General features: G+C 38.1%; 1 protein-coding gene and 1 pseudogene across 1 annotated transcript in view; one reads left to right on the top strand and one right to left on the bottom strand.

The window, feature by feature from the left end:
* Positions 1-23,920, bottom strand: part of HHIPL1 (HHIP like 1) — a 111,428-nt gene that overhangs the window by 71,302 nt on the left and 16,206 nt on the right. Inside the window, exons 2-3 of the mRNA XM_074213062.1 lie at positions 5,839-6,485; positions 2,536-2,679 (exon numbers count right to left, since the gene is read on the bottom strand). Of these exons, the coding sequence (XP_074069163.1) occupies positions 2,536-2,679; positions 5,839-6,485 (791 nt within the window). The remainder of the gene's footprint in view (positions 1-2,535; positions 2,680-5,838; positions 6,486-23,920) is intronic.
* On the top strand, positions 10,197-10,777 carry LOC141506354 (large ribosomal subunit protein uL14-like; annotated as a pseudogene).

Raw genomic sequence — 23,920 nt, 5'->3', positions numbered from 1 at the left:
ATCACTGCTTATGAATTCATAAATTCATGTAATTCATTCATTCAGCAAGAACTTATTGCCTACTAACTACCAAGCATTGTGCTAGACCCTGGGAAGACAAAGACAAAATGAGTCAGTTCTCAAGGAGCTTATATCCTATTGAAGAGAAGCAACATGTACATAGTTTTAGGTAATTAAGATCCATGTCAACTCATTTGGTCTAAAACCCCCCATTTTATAGATCAGGAAACTAAGACCCAGTTGAGTAAAAGGACTTTTTCAAAATCATATATGTAGTAAGTGGCAGATATAAATTGGATTCAAACAAATACACATCCAACAATCCCAAATATCCAAAGCCTTTCATTCAATTCAACTGAACAAGCATTTATTTGTTTCAGAGTGCCGATTACATATGCAAGATTCTATTATGTTTTTTTAGTGCAGTTTTCTAAATTTAATATTCATTTTTAAAATTGTGAATTCCAAATTCTCCCTCTCCCTCCATCCCCACCCAATTCATTGAGAAAGCAAGTATATGATATCCATTATACATACAAAACATATTTACACATTAGCCCCATGAGATCCTTCTATGCTTGAAATGGGGACAGGGGACATTAAGATGAATGAGATGTGGTCTTTGCATTTCTAGAACTTCTAGTCTAAGGATAATAGATCACAAGCACAAATAAATATAGTGCAAAGACAAAAATGAAACTACATTAAGAGAGAAGAAGGAGGAATTATTTCTGACCATCAAAATCAAAGAAGGTTTCAGAGAAGAAGCAGTTTCTTAGCAGACCTGGAAAAATAGACAAGGTCCCAGTTGACAAAAACAGAGGCAGGGATGGGACTTTAATTAAAAGGAACACGGAGCAATCTCCAATCTAGTACAAGCCCCAGATATCTAGGTCAGATTGCAGTTAACCCAACAGCCATTCCCTAAGGAATAGGGACCCAATAATACTAGTTCAATTAGACTTTGGCCTTGAATCCAGTGGGACTAATACTATGTAGGAACTGGACTAGGCTGTCTGCCTTAACCCCTTCTGTTCCCTAGACACCTCTCCAAAAGTAGCATTATGCCTCCAAGATGTCAGAAGGAATGATTGTATGTTTGTTTTTGCTATATTTTTGAAGTAAATATCCCTTTGTAAAAACTTATCTGGGGGGCGGCTAGGTGGCACAGTGAATAGAGCACCAGCCCTGGAGTCAGGACTACCTGAGTTCAAATCTGGCCTCAGACACTTAATAATGACCTAGCTGTATCGCCTTGGGCAAGTCACTTAACCCCATTTGCCTTGCAAAAAGCTAAAAAAAATTATCTGATATTATATGGTGAGATGGAACTAGAGTGCTAGTCACAAGGGCCCTCCAAATGGGGGAAACACAGTCATTGGGGGCTTGAGTCAATAGGAAGAAAAAAGATTCTCCAATCTGCCTTAGTTATTTAAAAAAATGCATTAGGAGTATCAAGTTTGGTCCTAATAGAATGAGACCAGTGCATACATGTTGTACTATATTCAGAAGAACAAGTCAAAACCAGTATCAGAACAGTGAGAGATTGACTTGTGGTTTAAGCACAAAGATGAGATATAACACTTAGCATCAAGATAAGAGGCATATATGACTTAGAATAAGGAAAAGCTGGATCCAAATTCTGCATCAAACATTTTTTAACATTTTTGTGCTTTGGTTTCACCATAAGTAAAATCTCATAGGGTTATTGTGAGCATCAAATGAGATGATATATGTAAAATATTTTACAAAATTTAAGTTATATAAATGCCAGTTATTATTAGACTAAAAATTCGAAGACGATATGCTGTAGTATCCAAGAAAGCTAATGAAATGTTAGAATACAAGGAGAGTTATAGCATCTAGCATCATCAATGTGATAATCTGCTCTAATGTGCTCTAGTCACAACCATCCGGATCGAGGTGTTCAGTTCTAGGTGTCAAATTTTAGAAAAGATATTGAGAAGCTAAAACATGCTCAAAGAAAGGAATCAGGGAGGTGAAGCCTATATTAGTGAAGATACAATGGGGACAGAGATACTTGTGTCCAAGTATTTAAAAGGCTGGAGGAGTCAACTTATTTTCTTTGGTCTCAGAGGGCAGAACCAAGAGCAATGACGGGGCAGGAAAAGCAAAATTCCAAAGGGAGCATTTTTTGACAGATGACAATAAAAAGAAATCCCCATAATTAGAGCTGTACCAAGGTAGAATGGTATAGTTGTGGGAGTTAGCAGGTACTCCCTCAACAAAGAATTTTAAGGAAACACCTCCCTTGATCTTTGCCAAGGTAGTTGTAGTATAGGTTCTTTCTTGGATATAAGTTAGTCTAGATGACCTTCCAACTTGGAAATTCTATGAAATATTTCTGTAATATAAGTAATCACTCTCAAATCCACCTATTTTATAATCTAAGATATTTGTATGTGAACATAATTATTTTATTTTAAAATGTGGTCTACATGATATCCCTCACTAAGCTATCAATTGAAGTGTCTTCAATGGTTCATAGAAAAAAAAAGAAAAAGAACCTCTTACTTGTTTTGTGAATTTCCAAACTTCCCAAATGGATCTCCTGCCATTCCTCCATCCCCAGTGAAGATGTAAAGATACTCATCATCTCCAAAGAGTAGTTGTCCACCATTGTGGTTAGAAGCTGGTTCTTCAATTTCCAAAATTACCCTAGTTAAAAAAAATAAGTCCCTCTAATCAAAATGCCATACTTAGGTTCACGGAATGAAAGAGCTAGAAGGACCCTATCACTCTAAAACCCCATCCAAATCTGACATTCTAGGTTCTTTGTCAAAGCAAGAAAAAAATCCAGAGATCTTCTAAACCCAACCTATTCATTTTACAAAGGTATTGAAGCCCACAGGGGATGAAATTATTTGACTAGCCATGCTTATTTCACTTAATCTATTGATTGCATTTAGCTCAATCCTAGCTGATCCAGCTGATCAACTTTCTAGTCACCTGTTCCCCAATAGCCTTTACTACCTCATTCCATTCTGGGGCCTACTCTCCTAACTGATGAGTTTCTGGCCAGGACTAACATTCATTGCATACTTAAATGTCATCTCAACTCAATCTTTGGATTGCTCTACCTCCTGACCTAACATTTTGTCCTGGCACAAGTCCACTTTGACCCCTTCTATCCCACCTTGGGTTTACCAGTTCCCCTTTATGTTTTGTTTTGCTTTTGTGGGCAATGGGGTTAAGTGACTTGCTCAAGGTCACACAGCTATTAAGTATCAAGTGCCTGAGACCAGATTTGAACTCAGGTCCTCCTGATTCTAGGGATGATGCTCTCTCCACTGTGCCACCTAATACCCCATTCCCCTTTATGTTTTATCTTCTTCTTATTAAAGTGTAAACCTATTGAGAGTGAAACCATCTTGTTTTCTAAGATGTGTCTCCCTAGCAGTTAGCACAATACCCATAACACAGTAAGTATTTGAAAAACTGCTCTAATCACTGGACTATTATTCCCCAATCTCACCCTGCCTTCCTCTCATGGAAGCTGGTACCCATGCCATGAAAACTTTCAAAGCCTAACTCAAGTGCCACCTCCTCCTCAAACCTTTCCTTTCCTGATGCTAAAAGTGATCTTTACCTCATATTAATTGGCACTTCATCTCTTCTTTGTCCATATTGCATTCTATCATGGATCATAACACCTTGTCAAATAGATAGTATATGTATTATCTCCATTTTACAGACACAGAAACATGCTTAAAAGGTTAAGTGATGTACTCTGGCATACAGCTAGTAAATAACCAAAAGCACAATCTGAATTCAGGTCTTTTCATATCAGGTCCTGCATTCTTTCCACCAGGTTACATTGACTCTCAGGAAAATAGAGAAATTGGGCTAATGAAGGAGCAGGGTGGAATCAGAGGTGGCCTCAAGTAGGAAGAGACTCTGGGTTGAATCCTCTCACATTGTGGAATTGTGTTTACCACACCCCAGAAACCTCTTTATCTTAAAGCCTCACTCCAGCTCTGAAATTCACAAATTGGAAGAATTCTCTGCCCTTGTGGTCTCCTTCTCCCTCTTCCATTCAAGGAAGGTACCAGAGGCATTCATGTCTCAGTCATCTCCAAGAGGTACTTTGGATATTCTCCAATAACTCCCCCCCATAGTACCTATGTCCTCTATCTTATTAATCTTTTTTTTACATGTTATCTTCCCTCATTAGACTATAACTTCCTTAAGGGAAAATACCTCTTTCTCCTTGTCCTGGTGCTTTACACACTGCTTGAGTACATAGTAAGAGATTAATCAATGATTGTTGACTGACTGGCTGAGTCTTAAAGGATAGGGAGAAATAGAGGGAGATCTTTTCCAGGCACAGGAAGACAATCTGTGCACTGATGAAGTATAAAGGGAATGGTCCAGATGGAAATGATCAGAATGGATTTACTAAAATGTAGAGAAAGAAATTTTTAAAAGAGAATAATTATATTAACTAGGGGATAGGGGAAAATAGCAGAATTAAATTAAAATTTGAGAGTTACAAAGAAGAAAATTAACAGACAGTATTTTATTTTAAACCATTTTATTCTTACTTTTATACTCTTCTAACAAACTTGGTGATTCTATTTTCAAGCCTCCAAATAGATTATAACCTTCTAGTTAAAATGAATGGTTATTGAAGACAAGAACATTGACAAAAAGTGAAAAAAAAATGACAGCTGACATTGAGGAGGAAATCTGAAAATTATTTTCAGCACAGTGGGAGGGATGAATGAGAAGAACTATGGCTTAGAAGAAAGAACATTGGGTTTATCATCCCAGCAACTTACAACCCAATTTTGTTGTTCAGTCATTTCCAGTTGTATCTGACTCTGTGTAATGCCATTTGGGGTTTTCTTGGCAAACATACCTATTCCAGCTCATTTTGTAGATGAGGTAACAGACAACAGGGTTAAGTGACTTTCCCACAATAACATGACCAGTAAGTGTCTGAAGGTGGATTTGAAGTCAGTAAAATGAGTCCTCCTAATTTCAGGGACAGGGTTCTATCTGCTGCATCACTAAGCTGCCCCTTTCAACCCAGCGGGTCTAGCTAATGCTCCTTCTTTCATAATCTAGCCCTTTCCTACCTTTCTAGTCTCTCCCTCCTTGATGATTTTCCCAGTTTCCTGCATCTTATTGTCTTATCTGGAGATATTGTCTTATCTCCAATTTATCCTGTATAGATCTTGTTTATACATAGTTATTTGCATGCTACTTTTCCATTAGACTGTGAGTTCTTTGAGAATTGTTTGCTTGTTTTTGCTTTTCTTTGTATTGCCAGGATTTAGCACAGTGCCTTGTCACAGAAGGGACTTAATAAATGTTTGCTGATTTAATAAATATTTGCTGTTGACTTGACTCTGTAGGTCTCAGTTTCCTCATCTGTGAAATTAGAGGTTAGATCAATCAATCAGCAAGCATCTTTGGGGCTCTTATTAAACTCTAAATACTATACTAAAGATGGGGATAAAAAGAATGGGTTAAACTAAAATGAGCTCTTGAGTCCCTTTTAGTACCACATCATAATGATCCTATTATCTCTAAGGTCACTTTGAGTCCTAACATTCCATAATTCTGAACTTTGTTTAAAATGTCAAAGAAGTATGCAATTCATTTGATAAAGGTTTCCAACTCAAATGTTCAAAATTTTTGTAAAGTTTTGCTTCTCAAGAGGATGAATTTCTACTATCTAGAAAATGTAATTCAAACAAATCAGTCATTCCCAGAGGTCTTCAGACAACCAAAGTCCTTTTACACCTTTTTTCCGTTTGTCTCCCTCCCTCCCCTAGAAATTCAGGATTAAGTTTTCCCCAAAAGCACTACCTTTCAGATCTGTGGTCCACAGTATTCATGTCATCAGAGGAAATCTTGAACTCACTGATGCGGATCCTCTCCTCGTACCTGACCTCCACAGAGTAGTACACATAGACTTTCCCAGTATTCTTAAAATGGGGGTGGAAGGCAATGCCAAGAAAGCCCCTCTCATCACCTTCCCAGGGAGAGGTGAGCACAGCCTTGCTGATGTTCAGAAATGGCTTTTCCAACCTTGAACGGTTGGGGAGGTAAGTCCAGACCAGCCCCACCTGTTCTGCCACAAAAAATCGGTGAGTGCCATCATTGGCATGCACCATGGCCACAGGGTTCCGGAGCCTGTTGGCCACCTCCACCAGACAGAGTTCCAGGCAGCCTTCTGTGTCAGCCCTCACCTGACCCAGGTTCACATTCAGATTCTCGTTGACTAATAGGCGAGGGAAACAGTAGTCGACATCATCAAGTGATAAGTAGCGGCAAAACTTGGCCCGATTAGTCTCGAGGGCCCATAACTCTGGGTCTGGGGAGAGATGACGAAATATGGTCCTGCAATTGTTCCACACATCTACACAGTAGTCCTTACAGAGCCCAGGCACTGTCCGGAGAGGTGTGGATGGGTCCTCTGCATCAAACAGGTGTGCAGCATATGGAGAGCATTCCTATAGACACAGAGAGAAACTGGTCTTCATTTTTACCCCAAAGCCCTCATGGCCAACAACTCTTTCCATATGTAAAAAGAAAAAGTTGTGCTCATTTTCCTCAAATGGCTTCTAAAATGCCACTTCCTCTAAGAAGTCTTTCTAGACTATTCAGAAGAGAGATAACTGCTAATAACACTCTCCTAAATTAAGATGATAGAGAATGCCACCTGTGATTTCCCTGCTATATGAAACTCTCAGATGATGATGCTCTAGCAATCCAAGATGGAACCTTTTCTGAAAGAAGAGGTCCATGCAATCTATGAGAACACTAGGAAATTAAGTGACTTGCCCAGGTTCACAGTCAAGATATATTAGTGGCAGGATTTGATTGGGGTCTTTCTGGTATTGAGACCAGTGTCTATTCACTCTATCACATTCCTCTCTGCTAAAAGATAGTCACATAACAATTATTCACATTTTGAGAGTGCTTTTAAGATATGCAAAGTGATATTCCTACAATAACCCCATTTTATAGATGAAAACTCTTAGTCTCAGAGAAGCAATTTCACTAGTTCATTCATTCATCCAATCTACAAATAATTATTAGCTGCCTACTGATATCAGGCATTATACTGAACATTAAGGATAGAAAAACAAAAACAGGAGTTACATTCTGTTACATAAAGCAAGGAGATGCCAGAGCCAAAATAGTCAAACTGATTTTTGACTCCAAGTTCAGTTTCCTTTTGGGTATACTTATACTTTTCCATACTCATCTCTTCATAAATTTACCAATTGTTTAATTGTTTTTTGTTTTTATATTTCCAATATCTTGTCCAGTGTCTGGCACACATTAGGCACTTAATGAATATTTATCAAATTTAATTGATAAAGAAGTAAATAGTTATCTAGCTTGCTTATTATCTATAAATGTCATATCTAATTATCTATGTGTTTTCTGAAAATTAGAAAAAAATGTGTGTATATACACATATAATAGAAGGAGAGGGAGGGTGGAGAAGATGAGAGGGAAATGGAGAAGGAGAGGGGGACAGAATCATGGTATGCTAGAACTGGAAGCAATGCCAAGATCATTGTTTCTGAGAATGTCAGAATAAAAGGAAATCTAATAATCACACAGCCATGGGATGTTTGAGCTGAAGGAGACCTTAGAAATTACTTAGTCTAACCTCTTCATTTTATAAATGAGGAAATTGAGACCTTGGTGGGGTCACAAAGCAAGTGGATCACAGATTTCAGTTTATTTTCAAAAGTCTGGCCAAAACAGAGGAGGAAGAGAAGGGGGGGGGGTAATGGAAGCGAAAGAGAAGGGGGGGAGAAGGTGAGAAAGAGAGAAGGGGGCAAAGTGAGGGAGGAAGAGGAAGAAGTAGATGTGGTAATAAAAGAGGAGGAGGAGGAGGGGAGGAAGGGAAGGAGGAAGAGGTCATGGTGCAGGAGGAGGTAGAGGAGGAGGAGGAGGAGGAGGAGGAGGAGGAGGAGGAGGAGGAGGAGGAGGAGGAGGAGGAGGAGGAGGAGAAAGAAGAAGCAAGAAGGGGTGGCTAGGTGGCGTAGTGGATAAAGCACCGGCCTTGGAGTCAGGAGTCCCTGGGTGCAAATCCGGTCTCAGACACTTAATAATTGCCTAGCTGTGTGGCCTTGGGCAAGCCACTTAACCCATTTGCCTTGAAAAAAAAAAGAAAGAAAGAAGAAAAGAAAGAGAAGGAAAAGGAGGTGGAGGAGAAGAAGAAAATTTATATAGTGTTTACAATGTACTAAACGTTTGACAAATATTATCCCAGTTGATCCTCAAAACAGCTATTGTTATAATTATTATTATTATTATTATTGTTCCCATTTTATAAATAAAGTTATTACAGAGGTACTAATGATTTTATTACATCGCAACTCAAACTAAAATCAGGCCAGTTATATCAGTGTTCTAGAACAGTATGAGCAATAAGAATTTTACAGCTTAATGTGTACTAGGTAAGACCACAATGTTTTGAAAGATACATGTATATTATGTGTCCATTTATCCAACGTCCAAACTTATTACTGACTTTATACTTGAGAATCTACTAGAAACAGTTGTGACCAAAACTTGGAAAATAAATAGCATGTAGGGGCGGCTAGGTGGTGCAGTGGATAGAGCACCGACCCTGAAGTCAGGAATACCTGAGTTCAAATCCGGCCTCAGACACTTAATAATTACCTAGCTGTGTGGCCTTGGGCAAGCCACTTAACCCCATTTGCCTTGCAAAATTCTTTTTAAAAAATAAACAAACAAATAAATAAGTAAATGAATGAATAAATAAATGAATAAATGAATGAATGGATAGATAGATGATAGATAGATAGATAGATAGATAGATAGATAGATAGATAGATAGATAGACAGCATGTGCAAGAAATATCCCTGGAAATTCCATAGAATGTTTTGCCCAGAGTCATAAGGTCATCTTTACATCATTCATTCAATACAGTCCCCCTCAGTCAATCCTAATGCTGTGAGGGATAGAGAGACCTATATTCCTATCTTCATCATCTCCTAGGAATAAAAAAGAATGTATGTTTAGGTGCCAAAGAGTAGATAAAAACTAATCCTCAGGGTCCTCTTTGCCTCCAGGATAAAATACAAAATCTTCACTGTCATTTAAAGGCCTACACAATCTGACTCACCTCTTTTTGCAGTACTATTTCATATTATTTCCTCTTCACATACATACTCTCTCATTTCAGTCAAATTTATCCTTCTTGTCTTATACATCACTATATCTCCTACCTCTATAATTTTGCAAGGGGCAGTGGTGTAGTGGATAAAGCACTGACCTTGGAGCTTAGAGGACAAGAGTTCAAATCACCTCAGACACTTGACTCTTACTAGCTGTGTGACCTTCAGCAAGTCACTTAACCCTGATTGCCTCGTATCCAGGGTCATCTCCAATCTTCCTGATTTGTGTCTGACCACTGGACCCAGGTAGCTCTGGAGGAGAAAGTAAGACTGATAACATAGTCCCCCCACCTCACTCAAATTCAATTCATGTGATTATCATGGCATCACCTCCTGATGTTGTGGTCTTTTTCAAAAATGAAGAACAAACATGACTTTGTAAAGAATAGTTGTCTATACCTGAATTGCTCTATCAGGTTTCTGTATTACCAGTATCTAGTACAGTGTCTCACACATAGTAGGTGCTTTAAAAAAATTTGCTTTTTTCCATTCCCCAATTGTCAAATGGTCAAAGGATATGCAAAGGCAATTTTCAGATGAGGAGATCAAAGCAATCCATAGTCATATGAAAAATTGCTCTAAATCATTACTTATTAGAGAAATGCAAATTAAAGCTTCTCTGAGGTACCACCTCACACCTCTCAGACTGGTCAATGTGACCAGAAAGGATAATGATCCTTGTTGGAAGGGTTGTGGGAGATCTGGGACACTATTACATTGTTGGTGGAGCTATGAACTCATCCAACCTTTCTAGAGAGCAATTTGGAACTACACCCAAAGGGCAACAAAAATGTGCATACCCTTTGATCCAGCAATACTACTACTGGGTCTATATGCTGAAAAGATGATGAAAAAAGATAAAAAACATCACTTGCACAAAAAATATTCATAGGGGGCAGAGCCAAGATGGCAACAGGAGAAGAGTCTCTCTTAGGTGCTCCATAATATTTCAAAATTCATAAAATTATGACTCTAACTAAATTTTCAAGAGACAGAACTCACAGAAAGATTCAGTGAGGCAGTTCTCCAGACCAAGGTAACCTGGAAAATAGTGGAAAGGCGCTTTCGCACTTTCCGGGAGCCAAGATGACTAAGCAAGGACGTGGTGGGTCTTCTGGAGCAAAGTTCTGAATTTCCTTGGGTCTCCCAGTTGGAGATGTCATCAATTGTGCTGATAATACAGGTGCCAAGAACCTGTACATCATTTCTGTGAAGGGGATTAAGGGAAGATTGAACAGGCTTCCTGCAGCTGGTATGAGTGACATAGTAATGGCCACAGTCAAAAAGGGAAAACCAGAACTCCGGAAGAAGGTCCATCCAGCAGTGCTAATACGGCAACAAAAGTCATATCAGAGAAAAGATGGTGTGTTCTTATATTATGAAGACAATGCAGGGGTCATAGTAAACAACAAAGGTGAGATGAAAGGTTCAGCCATCACAGGACCTATTGCCAAGGAGTGTGCTGACTTGTGGCCCAGGATTGCATCTAATGCTGGCAGCACTGCCTGATTCTCCTAAAAAGTTCATTTGTAAACAAAAAACCACCCCCATTAAAGTGTCTGCCTATCTGTTTGAAAAAAAAAAATAGTGGAAAGGCTCCGCTCCACAGTGTTAGAGAGGCTACTCATCAGTGAAGGAACTTCAGCCTCCTGGAGTCAGTCCCAAAGCACCTGGGAGCCATGGCTCACAGTCATGGGGGCAATTTCCTTACCTACATCCCAGGGAGCACTGGGCACACCTTGGAAGACCAGTGGGGGGATGTCTGTCAGAGCTAGTGAGTGAAGCCCAGCCCTCAGGGTACTCAGTGAGCAGCATGGCCTCAGCAACCCAGATCCAGAAAACAGAAGCAGGTGGAGCAGTCTTAGGCCCCCCATAGAACAGCAGGGTCCCCCCCCCACCTCAGCCCCATGGCAGAGTGGTGCACTTGTGGTCATTCACAGACCAGGAGGGAAGATAGAGCTTCACCCATTGAGATCCTTGGGCGGGGGGGGGCTGTCCCAATAATACTCAAAAGCTCAGGAAGCACCCCAAAACCAGGCAGTCTGGGGAAATGAGTAAACAGAGAAAAAAGAGGGTCACCATTGAGAAATACATTGTCTATGATCCCAAGAAGGATCAAAATACTCAATCTGAAGATGAGGAAGTACAAGCTTCTGCATCTAAAGACTCCAAGAAAAATGGAAATTGGGCTCAGGCTATGACAAAGCTCAAAAAAAGATTTTGAAAATCAAGTACGGGAAATAGAAGAAAAATTGGGAAAAGAAATGAGAGAGATGCAGGAAAAACAAGAAAAAGAAGTCAGCAGTTTAGTCAAGGAGATCCAAAAAAATGCTGAAGAAAATAACATGTTAAAAAAGAGCATAAGTCAAATGTGGGGAGGCTAGGTGGCGCAGTGGATAAAGCACCAGCCCTGGAGTCAGGAGTACCTGGGTTCAAATCTGGTCTCAGACACTTAATAATTACCTAGCTGTGCAGCCTTGGGCAAGCCACTTAACCCCATTTGCCTCGCAAAAACCTAAAAAAATAAAATAAATCAAATGAATAAAACAGTTCAAAAAGTTATTGAGGAGAAGAATGCTTTAAAAGAGATAAGAAAGCTCTCTGAAGAAAACAAATCCTTGAGATGTAGAATGGAGCTAAAGGAAACTGTTGACTTTATGAGAAGTCAAGACACAATACTTCAACACCAAAAGAATAAAATTAGAAGAAAATGTGAAACATCTTATTGAAAAAACAACTGCAAGCCACTTAACCCCATTTGCCTTGCTAAAAAAAAAACTGATCTGGAAAACAGATTCAGGAAAGATAATTTTAAAATTATTGGGATACCTGAAAATCATGATCAGGAAAAGAATCTTGATGTCATTTTTAAAGAATTCCTACAGGAAAATTGCCCAGATATCCTAGAAGCAGAGGGCAAAAAAGAAATTGAGAGAATCCACTGAACTCCCCCAGAAAGAGATCCAAAAAAAAAAACCCAACCCCCAGGAATATATAGCCAAATTACAGAACTCCCAAGTCAAAGAGAAAATATTACAAACAGCCAGAAGAACACAATTCAAATATTGTGGAGCTGCAGTCAGGATCACACTTAGGAGCAACTACATTAAGGGCTCATAGGTCTTGGAATATAATATCCCGAAAGGCAAAAGAGCTTGGAATGCAACTGAGAATCAACTACCCAGCAAAACTGAACATCCTCTTCCAGGGGGAAAAAATGGACTTTCAATGAACCAGGGGAATTTCAATTGTTCCTGTTGAAACAACCAGAGCTAAACAGAAAGTCTGATCTTCAAATACAGGACTCAGGTGAATCATAGAAAGTGGAGAAGGGTAAAATATGAGGGACTTGATGATGATGAACTACATGTATTCCTGAATAGAAAAATGATACTGATAATACTCATATGAAACTTCTCATTTAATAGAGCAGGGAGGAGCTTCTGTAGATAAAGCACAGGAGAGAGCTGAATTTGTAGATATAATATATTGTAACAATGGAGTCAATGGCTAAAAGGGAAGTGTAATGGGTGTAAGAGAAAGGAGAGGTGGAAGAGGCTAAGATATTTCATATAATAAGATGTTTTTATTGCAATGAGCTATTGCAGTGATATGGAAGGGGGGAAGGTGAGGGGGTGGCTCAGAGTGGAAATAGCATATACTCAATGGGGTATAGACATCTAGAGTAAGAAGGAGAAAAGGGGAACAGGGAGAATGGGGGCATGTGAGTGATGGAAGAGAGGATGGATTGTGGGGAGAGTGGTCAGATATAACACATTTTCATCTTTACTTCCTTTTTTTTTTTTTAGGTTTTTTTCCAAGGCAAATAGGGTTAAGTGGCTTGCCCAAGGCCACACAGCTAGGTAATTATTAAGTGTCTGAGACTGGATTTGAACCCAGGTCCTCCTGACCCCAGGGCCGGTGCTTTATCCACTGCGCTACCTAGCCTCCCCTTCCTTTTTTTTTAATTTTTTTTTAGGTTTTTACAAGGCAAATGGGGTTAAGTGGCTTGCCCAAGGCCACACAGCTAGGTAATTATTAAGTGTCTGAGGCTGGATTTGAACTCAGGGACTCCTGACTCCAGGGCCGGTACTCTATCCACTGTGCCACCTAGCCACCTCCTCATTTTTACTTCTTGCAGGGGGCTCGGATCGGATGCCCTGTCTGGGACCACAGGGCCCGGTGGTTGCTGGGCCTTAGGGGTGGTATGTGGGCTCAGGGCCTCTTGGCTCCAGGGCCAGAGATCTGTCTGCTGCACCACTCAGCTACTCTACAGCATATTTAAGAAGAGGGACAGAGTGAAAGGAGAGAGAAAATATAGTATATGGTAGTGGGGAATTATGAATGGAGGGAGTTGCAATCAGAGATGGCAATGGTGGAAAAATATGGAAGTGGCTTTTGTGATGGACTTAGCATAAAGAATGTGATCTAACCATGACAGAGCTGGTGGTGTCAGAATATAGACTGAAACACATTTTTTTCATTTTTTTTTCTGTTTCCTTTACTTTATTGCTCATGAGGGTCTATATTTTTGGGGGGCAGGGGGTATTATGTTTACTCTTAAAGAAGAATATTTTAGTAATGTTTACAAAAACATCATTTGTATAAAAATTAAAAAAAAATTCATAGCAGCCCTGTTTGTGGTGGCAAAGAATTGGAAATCAAGTAAATGCCCTTCAAATTGGGGAATGGCTTAGCAAACTGTGGTATATGCATATCAAACACCATTGTTCTATTAGAAACAAGGAGGGATGGGAATTCAGGGAGGCCTGGAGGGATCTGCATGAACTGATGCTGAGTGAGATGAGCAGAACCAGAAAAATACTGTACACCCTAACAGCAATATGGGGGCAATGATCAACCTTGATGGACTTGCTCATTCCATCAATGCAACAATCAGGGACAATTTGGGGCTGTCTGCAATGGAGAATACCATCTGTATCTAGAGAAAGAACTGAGGAGTTTGAACAAAGACCAAGGACTATTACCTTTAATTTAGGAAAAAAACTGATATCTTATTGTCTGATCTTGTTATCTCTTATAGTTGATGTTTCTTCCTTAAGGATATGATTTCTCTCCCATCACATTCAATTTGGATCAATGTATACCATGGAAACAATGTAAAGACTGGCAAATTGCCTTTTGTGGGGGGGTGGGGGGAGGGAAGTAAGATTGGAGAAAAAATTGTAAAACTCAAAATAAATAAAATCTTTAAGTAAAAAAAATAAGGCAAGGTAATAATAAAAAAGTTGCTTTTTCTATTATGCTTTTTAAGTTAGGACTCAGAGATGCCGTTGCTAAGTATAAATCCTAAAGTCATTAAAGATAATAAATATCAAAATATATACCAAAATATTCTTAGTAATAATTATGGAGGGAATAGCTAGGTGGTGCAGTGGATAGATCACCGGCCCTGAAGTCAGGAGGACCTAAGTTTAAACCTATACTCAGACACTTAATAACTGCCTACCTATGTGACCTTGGGCAAGTCACTTAACTCCATAGCCTTAAAAATAAGTTAAAAAAGAAATTTAAAAAAGCAATTGTAGTGGCAAAGTACTTGGTTGATTGGTTGTTGTCCTTCATTCCTGAAGAGGACCAAAATGACACCACTATGTTGAGGGTCAAGGTAAGTGAGTAGAACTGTCACTTTTCAGACCAATATGAACCCAGAAGGCTCTACCAGGCAGAGAGTCCACATGAACATCCAGAGCAGAGATGACTCTAAATTTGCATCTCGTATTTCCTTTGAGCTGCTACAATTCTACTTTATTCATAGAATGTAGCACTTTCTTTAATGGAGGCATGTCATGCTGGATGGTCCTGTGTCATTGTCTTCCATGTCTCACAATCAATTCCAAAGTTCTTTAGATAGATCTTGAGAGCATCTTTATATGGCTTCTTCTGCCCTCCATATGAATGCTTACCTGTTTAAGTTCTCCATGAAATAGTCTTTAGACAAACATACTTTTGGCATTTAAATAATGTGGTCAGCCCATCAAGGTCCCACTCTCTGCAATAAAGTTTGAATTCTGGGTAGTTCAGTTCAAGAAAGGACCTCAGTGTCTAGCCAGGTGATCTTTAAAATCTTCCTAAGACAATTCAAATGGAAGCAATTCAGTTTCCTGGCATGATGCTGGTATATTGTCTAGGATTTACAGGAATATATCAATGAGGTCAACACAAGTTCTATAGACCTTCAGTTTGGTAAGCAGCTTCATAATTCTGTTCTCCCACACTTTTCTTGGGAGCCTCCCAAACAATGAGCTAACCCTGGCAATGTGCACATCAACCTCATTATCAATGTGCACAGATCTTGAAACTATACTGTCAAGGTGAGCTTAACTGCTATATTGAAAACTACTTCATTTGCCCTAACAATGGTTCCACATATGGATGGTGTGGTGCTGGCTGCTGAAAGACCTGTGCTTTCTTGATGTTGATTGTTAGGTCTTAAATTAGCACAGGCAGCAGAGAATCGATCCATACTTTGCTCAAAGGTTGGATTAAGTAACAATCATCTGTAAACAAAAAGTCACACACCAACTCTCCCTCCACTTTAGTCTTGGTTTGTAGCCTTTTCAAATTAGCTGGCAGCTAGCTGACTTTAATGATGTTTTCATCCTCATTGAAAGTGCCAGATGACATCAATGAATACATCATGTCAAAAAGCATGAAAGCAAGTACACAGTCCTGCTTCACTCCACTGTTGACTGGGAAAGCGTGAGAGCACTGACCATTACCCAGAACCCATGCAAGTATGCCATAATGTAGCCGATATACAATACTGATAAAATCTAGGCAAGCAAATTTCACCCACAATTTGCACAAACCTTGATGACTGACAGTATCAAGGCCTTGGTCAGTTTGATAAACATTGTGTATAGATCTGTTCTGCTCCTGGTATTTCTACTGGAGTTGTGGAACAAGAAATACCTTATCAACTGTTTCTCAGCTTTTTCTGTAGATGACTATCTTCCAGGTGAAGGATCAGCCTATAAAGGAGGACAGTTATAAAAAGAGAGATCCCTCTGTGATTGTCACAGGACAGCCTATGTCCCATTCCTTTAGGGATGGAGTCATTGAACCCAAAAGTATTAGCAAACTACTAGGAGCAAAGTAAATATCCATTGACTCAAGACAGGTACATGAAAAATTGGGTACATGAATATGATATGATATTACTGTTTAAAAACATATATAAGGGGTGGCTAGGTGGCGTATTGGATAACGCACTGGCCCTGGAGTCAGGAGTACCTGGGTTCAAATCCGGTCTCAGACACTTAATAATTACCTAGCTGTGTGGCCTTGGGCAAGCCACTTAACCCCGTTTGCCTCACAAAAACCTAAAAAAAAAATAAAAATAAAAACATATATAAAAATTTCACAAAAATAATCAGACATAAAATGAATCAGAGGATAATAAAATGAGGAAAACTAGATATTTATATAGAAAACATAATATGGGTGTATTTAAATATACATCTTTAACTTTATATAATGTTCTTTATCTATGTGATTTGTACTTATATGCACAAATATTTTATATATAGATTTTAGGGGTTTTGTTTCCATTCTTGTATTTGTTGTGTATGTTATGACACTATGACACATATGGTGCATACATATATATTACATGCAATTACATATGCCTAATTATACAAACATATAATAAATATGTGACAATAATGAATAAAGAAGGGATGTGTTTTAAAACTTAATGCTATTTAATTATAATGACCAAACTTGGTTCTGGAGAAGAGTTAGCTAAATACACTTCCCACTCCTTTTTGCAGTGGTGGTTGTGGACATGAACTATTACACATATTGTCAGAGGTGGTGCATTAATTGGTTTTTTGAGGAATGCTTTTTTTCCTTTTTTAAAAAAATATTTGTTATAAAAGATTAATTATTAGATAATAATAATAAGGAGGAGAAATGCTTTAGAAATGAAAGTGATATGAAAACACAGTACATCAATAAAAATAAGATAAAAAACAATAATTTGTCAAATTAATATTTGTCATACTTTGATAAGAAAGAATTTGGTCATCTCTAGGTTTTAATTCCCTTCTTTCAAGAGGAATTTATTAAATAATTGATAGTTTTCAAAACAGAAAATATAGTGAGGCATTCTGATATACTAGAATTAAAAATAATATTTATACTGTATAACACTGAAATTTTACATATATTGTCTTATAAGATCCTTACAACACCACTGTAAGGTTTTACATATATATGCATATATATATTATCATTATCCTCATTTTAAAAATGAGAAAATTGAGACTGAGAGACACAATTGTACTTCGAATTGCTAATTAGCAAGTATTTGAAGGAGGATTCAGTCTTATTTCAATCCCCCTTTGGCTTCTCTGTTTTGGACTTAAGAAGTTCTTGCTCCAAAATTTTGCTCTGGGAGATTCTGAGACAAGTCATTTTAATTTCCTCAGCTTCTTCATTTATAAAACAAGTAGATGGACTAAAGAAAGAACTAAATGAAACTAAATAAATTTTTCTCCAGTTTTAAAAAAGTAAGCCTAGCTTCTTCTCAGGAGTGCTTCTCACTGTCTACCAGTTTTGGTTTTGTTTTTTTTTTAGTTTTTTTTTGCGAGGCAATAGGGTTAAGTAGCTTGCCCAAGGCCACACAGATAAATAATTATTAAATATCTGAGGCTGGATTTGAACTCAGGTACTCCTGACTCCAGGGCCGGTGCTCTATCCATTGCACCACCTAGCCACCCCCTCTACCAGTTTTTCTTGATGGAAACTCACCAATTTAGTTGTTTGTCAGGTTCACCAGTCTTTTCACTAGTGTTGCATAGTATACATACTATATACATAGTATCTAAGATCATTATGAAAAAGGTTAAAGGGTTCTCTCCACCCTGGTTTCTTTCTAGTTCTGCTAAGTAGAATTCCCAATATGAGTTGATAAGTATCCTGATTAAGAACCAATGGATATGAGGAATTAGGTGGCTTAATAAACAGAGTATTAGACTTGGAATCAACAGGACCTCAGTGTGGCTCCTGCCTCAAATATTTACTAGCTATGTAACTCCACCTCAGTAAAATGGCGGAAATAATATTACCCACCTCACCAAGGTGCTATGAGGACATAAATAGGAAACATTTTTTGCAAACCTTAAATGTAAGTTATTATTGCTTTCTAAGTACCATTATAGTTGTTGTATTTGTTATTTTATATTATATTTATTATATTATATTACCAATAATTATATTGGTATTGGTATTATTATTATTATTGGAATCAAAAGGAATTTCAGACTACCTAGATGAGAATTTGAATGGGAGAACCCCAGAAACAAGAGGAAAAATAATTCAAAAGTTAGACTTATTTTTAAAGTGTTGTTGCTGTTCAGTTGTTTTTCAGTTATTTCTGACCCTTCATTATCCTATTAGGGTTTTCTTGGCAAAGATACTGCAGTGACTTGCCATTTCCTTCTCCAGAACATTTTACAGATGAGAAAACTGAAGCATAAAGGTTAAGTGACTTGCCCAGGGTTACACAGCTAACAAGTGACTGAAGTCAGATTTGAACTCAGGAAAATGAGTTTTCCTGACTCCAGGTCTGGCACTCTTATGTCACATAGAGACCTGTTAGGGTTCTGTTATCTTTTGCTGGTTGCCTAATTGTTACAATAGCCCTGGGATATGGTTGAAGAGTTTAGAGCCCTCCCCTGGAGTAGAGGCAGAGGTAGATACTCTAGAGAAGTAGCAATAGGTCACAAAAGATCTGACAAAGAACCATGGCATTTGTAGACCAACAGGTGGCAGCAGAGAGCAGCTCAGAGGGTTCAAATTCATCTTTGAAGGTATTGGCAGTGCCTCGTATTAAACTGCCCTGGCTATACATATTTCTTACATTTATGTCCTTTTACAAGTGTTTACAAACCAGACATATTCTTTACATGTGGGCTCCTTGGCCTGGTACTGGACAGGGTACAATGAAGCTGAATTGAATCACAGGAACTGAATTCAAATCCCAGGCAACAGTTTGGGAAATTCATTTCAACTTTGCAAGCTTCTCTTTCCCCATCTATAAAAGGGATAAACATGATGACCTCTTAGACCCTTTTTAGCTCTAAGGACAAGTCCATTTATATACTGGCTCCTTCTGTGCTATACTGGAGTATTGATTCCATAAAATATATTTCCTGGTCACCCAAGTTTCCAAGCAAAATATTTCCTTTTCACCAGGGAAGTTTTCTGGTCACTTATTTTGCTTTGCTATTTGCCTTTTGTTCTATTTACTAAAAGAAACACAAAAGAAGGGGTCTTTAAACTTTACAAGGATAGTGATTCATTAAGTGTGGGATGTCTTTTGGGGGATACAAGAGTGTGAGAGGAAGAAAGGAGAGAGAGGGAAAAGGAGGAGTGAGTCTAGCTGAGAAATATGTTCCAAGATAGAATTTGTTCCTGAAATTTAAAACTAAAACCACTCCAGAGTTTTGGTCAATCTCAATATTGTGGAGCAAGAATCAGAGAATGTAGGTTCCATTCTTGGCTCCACTACTTACTAGCCAGTTGACTATTGGAAGTCAGTCCTGAGCCTCTCTGAATCTCAGAGAATCTCAATAAGAATAAGACAGCAATTCTCCCCTCCCTCCCCCAACAATCACCTTCAGTACCTCATGAAAATTTTAATAGAATTTTTTAATAAAAATATTTTTTTTAATAAAGACTCCATCTAAATTGGTGGGGAAAGTGTGTCAAAGGAGGGAGAGAATTAAAATAAAAGTTTAAAAAGAGACCAGAGAAGCTATGAGGTATTATAGAATGATTGAAAGATTCAGGTTCAATCCCTTTGCTTCTTATAAGCTCATGAAATTGAGAAAACTATTTTATCTGTTATGGCCTTGGTTTCCTCTTACATAAAAGAGGAGGGAACAGCTCTACATGCTCTTTAAGATTTCAGTCCAGATCGAGCACAGTCTGTGAGTTCCAGACTGTAAGATCCACAAGGACCAAGGTCCATATTGCTTTAAAGATCTATTTGTTCCCTAAAGCCTAGCACTACGTTCTGCAAACAGGTGTTGCTTGATAAATGTTCAGAAAAAGATCACAAATTTAAAACTGAATGGAACTTTGAGATCATCAAAACACTCAGTTTATAGAGAAGGAATCTTTGTACCAGAGATTGAGACTTGTCCATGGTCACACAAGTAGAATGAAGTAGAACTAGAAGTATAAACTATGTCTTCAGCTACTAAAAGCAGTTCTTTTCCATATGATGTGCTGATGCAGAGTGGATGTTGACCATGTTATTTTCCAGGAGTGTGCTGGGGCCAACTCCCAGTCGATTGCTAAATTTTTCATTGTGAGAATTTACACCTTGGAAATCAACAACTACTATAAACCTGTGCTTGGTTTATTGTTTTGCTGATTGCTTGGACTTAAGGAAAACTGTTAATAACACAGATTAAACTTAAAAGCAAGGTGCACATTTTTTTTGTTGATAAGTCAATTGTTAAACACCAGAACACCTCTGAATTTATCCCACTATACTTTCCCTTACTATCTCATTTTCTTAATATTTTCTCAACATCATATTCAAAGGCAGAATCCCCCCAGCATGAGACAGTTTGCATGTTTCAGTTTTCTGAATTGGAAAATGGACTTTAAAAAAATGATTCATAGTAATGAACAGGATAGGGTGAGGGGAAGACATGATGATGATGTCACCTGTGAGGATAGTGAAGGAGAGTGAAGAGGATTGAGGATCAGCACTAATTTGGAGGCCTATTCCCAGCATTGCTCAGTTAAATAATAAAGAAAAGGCATTCTCTAGGCATTTGTTCATCCATGGGAAATTAGCCAGTTGGCTTCAATGCATAAACAATAGACACAATACCCCAGTACTCAACTTTTAAAGTCACATTTAAGTATCTCAACTTCATTAGATTTCTGCTTTGTAGCATCACTGTCTGAAATACCAGCCCACTGTAAAAGCTGCTTCTGAAAACACAGCATAAGCAGACCCACTTCATCATCAAGTGTGATTCAGAATGAGAATTCTCCTTACAGCACAATATTGACTTTCATAAAGATTCAGGCAGTTCAGAATCCTAGAAGAATGGAGAGCTAGACTTGGGGATTGGAGTTTCAATTCTGGTTCTGCAATTTATGACCTATAACTGGCTAAATCATGTACTTAATCTCTCTGGGCCTCAATTCCCTCATCAGCAAAATTAGAGAGTTGGACTGAGTTTCCTTCCAATTTTAAAATGTATGTTTCTACAAAATGCCAATGGAAGAAAGTAATTTGTGTTGGGAGGTAGTGAGTTTCCCCTTAAAAGGCTCTTTGAGGAGGCGGCTGGATGGCGCAGTGTCTAAAGCACCAGCCCTGAGTTCAAATCCGGCCTCAGACACTTAATAATTACCTAGCTGTGTGGCCTTGGGCAAGCCACTTAACCTCATTGCCTTGGGAATACTATTTAAGGAGGTTATAATAAGATTCAGGCTGGTCTAAATGGTATCTGGGGGTCCCTTCCAACCCTGAAATTCTTTGACTCCATGAACTGTATAACATAGCTGCAAAAATAGATAAACCAAACTTAGGCTTCATTAATTAACTAAAACAGTTATGGGGGACAGTGGATGAAGTGCTGGCCTGGAGTCAGGAAGCCTCATCTTCCAGAGCTCAAATCTGGTTTCAGATACTATATAACCCTAGGAAAGTCAATTAACCCTGTTTGCCTCTGTTCCTTATCTGTAAAAAGAATTGGAGAAGGAAATGGCAAACTACACCAGTATCTTTGCCAAGAAAACTCCAAATGGGGTCTCGATAAGTCAGATGTGACTGAAATCACTGAAAAACAACTGGGAAAAGGTAGGCAAACCTCTCTGTCTCCTATTCTAGTCAGATCCCCCATCACCACTATGTGCAATAGTTATGTTTGGTTCTGTGATCCACTTTTGCTAAGGATCATATAAGGATGGGTTAAAAGAAGTGGGAATGTCCAGCCTTGAAGAAGACTTAACAAGGACCTAATTGTTTAGCTATTTGATGGGTTATCATATTGACAAGGAATTAAAGTCTTCAGCTCAGTCTCAGAGGGAAAAACTCATAATGATGGAGAGCAATTGAAAAAAAATAAAAATTTCATTTTGAAGAAAAAACATTCTACTAAGCAGTGAAGAGTTATTTCCCCTTTAGGGAAGGTCTTCAAGGAAAGGTTAAGTGTCAGCAATATTGGAGATTCCTGTTCAGATCTGAGTTGAACTGATTACTTATTACTCCTCCCAGACTCCGTGCCTGCCACATTACCACTTAATAGGTCCATTTAACTTGTTCTTCCTATGGGATTCAGTCTTTTTTGTCTTTGTATGTGCTGTTCTTTCTGCTGAAATTCTCTCCTTTTTTACATCTTTCTACTGAAATCCCTAAATGCCTTTTAAGGTTCATCCTAATGGCCAACTCCTTCAAGTGACCTTTTCCTGATTGTTAATGCCTACCAGATCTATATCTTTATTATGTTTGTACTTATCTATGTACATCTTATACATCAAGGGATAAGAGGATGGGGACCTCACCACATTATCAACATTCCTTTTCTTCCTCCACAAAAATCTTTAGACTTTCTAGACATTACCAAACACATTCAAATAATAAAATTCAGCAGGTAAAGATAGAGATTCACATTCACAATAACTAGAGAATGTATAGAATATTTGATATTCTACCCACCAACATACACATAAGAATTATATGATTACAAGTAAAAAAACACTCATTATAGAAATAAAGGAAGATAAATAATTGGGAGATGTGTATTACTTATGGTTGGGATGTTCTAATGTAATAAAAATGATTAGACTTTCTAAACTACAGATTTGTTACCATACCAAACTACCAAAAGTTTCCTTTACAGAACTAGAAAAAACTAAAACCAAAAATTTATCTAGAGAAACATAATACAGTCAAAGGTAAAAAAGGAAAAAATGAAAAAATAGGAAAGAGGATTCAGCAATAAAAGATCTAAACCTTGAAGTAGAAATCATTAAAAAAAAAGTGGTTTTGATTAAAAAAAAAGGTGATCAGATGAGGTAAACAAGACCAAGAAGAAAAATGGACTCAGAATTCCACAAAATGAAAGATATTGGCAGTGAGGGTAAATATTCACTCTGACAAAAATTATATTTATACCACTATTTCTTATACCACAATAGGATCCAAAAGGATCTATGACCTTCATATAAAGAGCATATCATAAACAAATTAGAGAAACAAATAAAAGATGTCTTTCACAACTATGTATAAGGAAGGAGTTCTTTACTGAACAAGGGAGATGTGACTACAAAAATTTGGGAAGTTTTTGCAAAAACAAAATCAATTACTTTCTGGGGAATTCAGTTAATTTTCCAAATAACTAACTCAGGAAAAAATTTTGCCCCAAAATTTCTTTGATAAAAGCTCTGGGGGCAGCTAGGTGGCACAGTGGATAGAGCACTGGCCCTGGAGTCAGGAGCATCTGAGTTCAAATCCAGCCTCAGACACTTAATAATTACCTAGCTGTGTGGCCTTGGGCAAGTCACTTAACCCCATTGCCTTGCAAAAACCTAACAAATAAAAATAAAAATAAAAGAAAGATAAAAGCTCTAATATCCAAGATATATAAAGAAATTATATAAATATACAAAAACAAAGGCCAATCCCCAATAATTAAATAGCTTAATAGACTATTTTCAAGAGAAA

This window comes from Macrotis lagotis, chromosome 1 (genome assembly GCF_037893015.1).
Source record: "Macrotis lagotis isolate mMagLag1 chromosome 1, bilby.v1.9.chrom.fasta, whole genome shotgun sequence".
In the NCBI taxonomy this organism is placed as follows: domain Eukaryota; kingdom Metazoa; phylum Chordata; class Mammalia; order Peramelemorphia; family Peramelidae; genus Macrotis; species Macrotis lagotis.
Note: the sequence above shows the minus strand (reverse complement) of the source record. Positions and strands in the feature narration are given on the sequence as shown.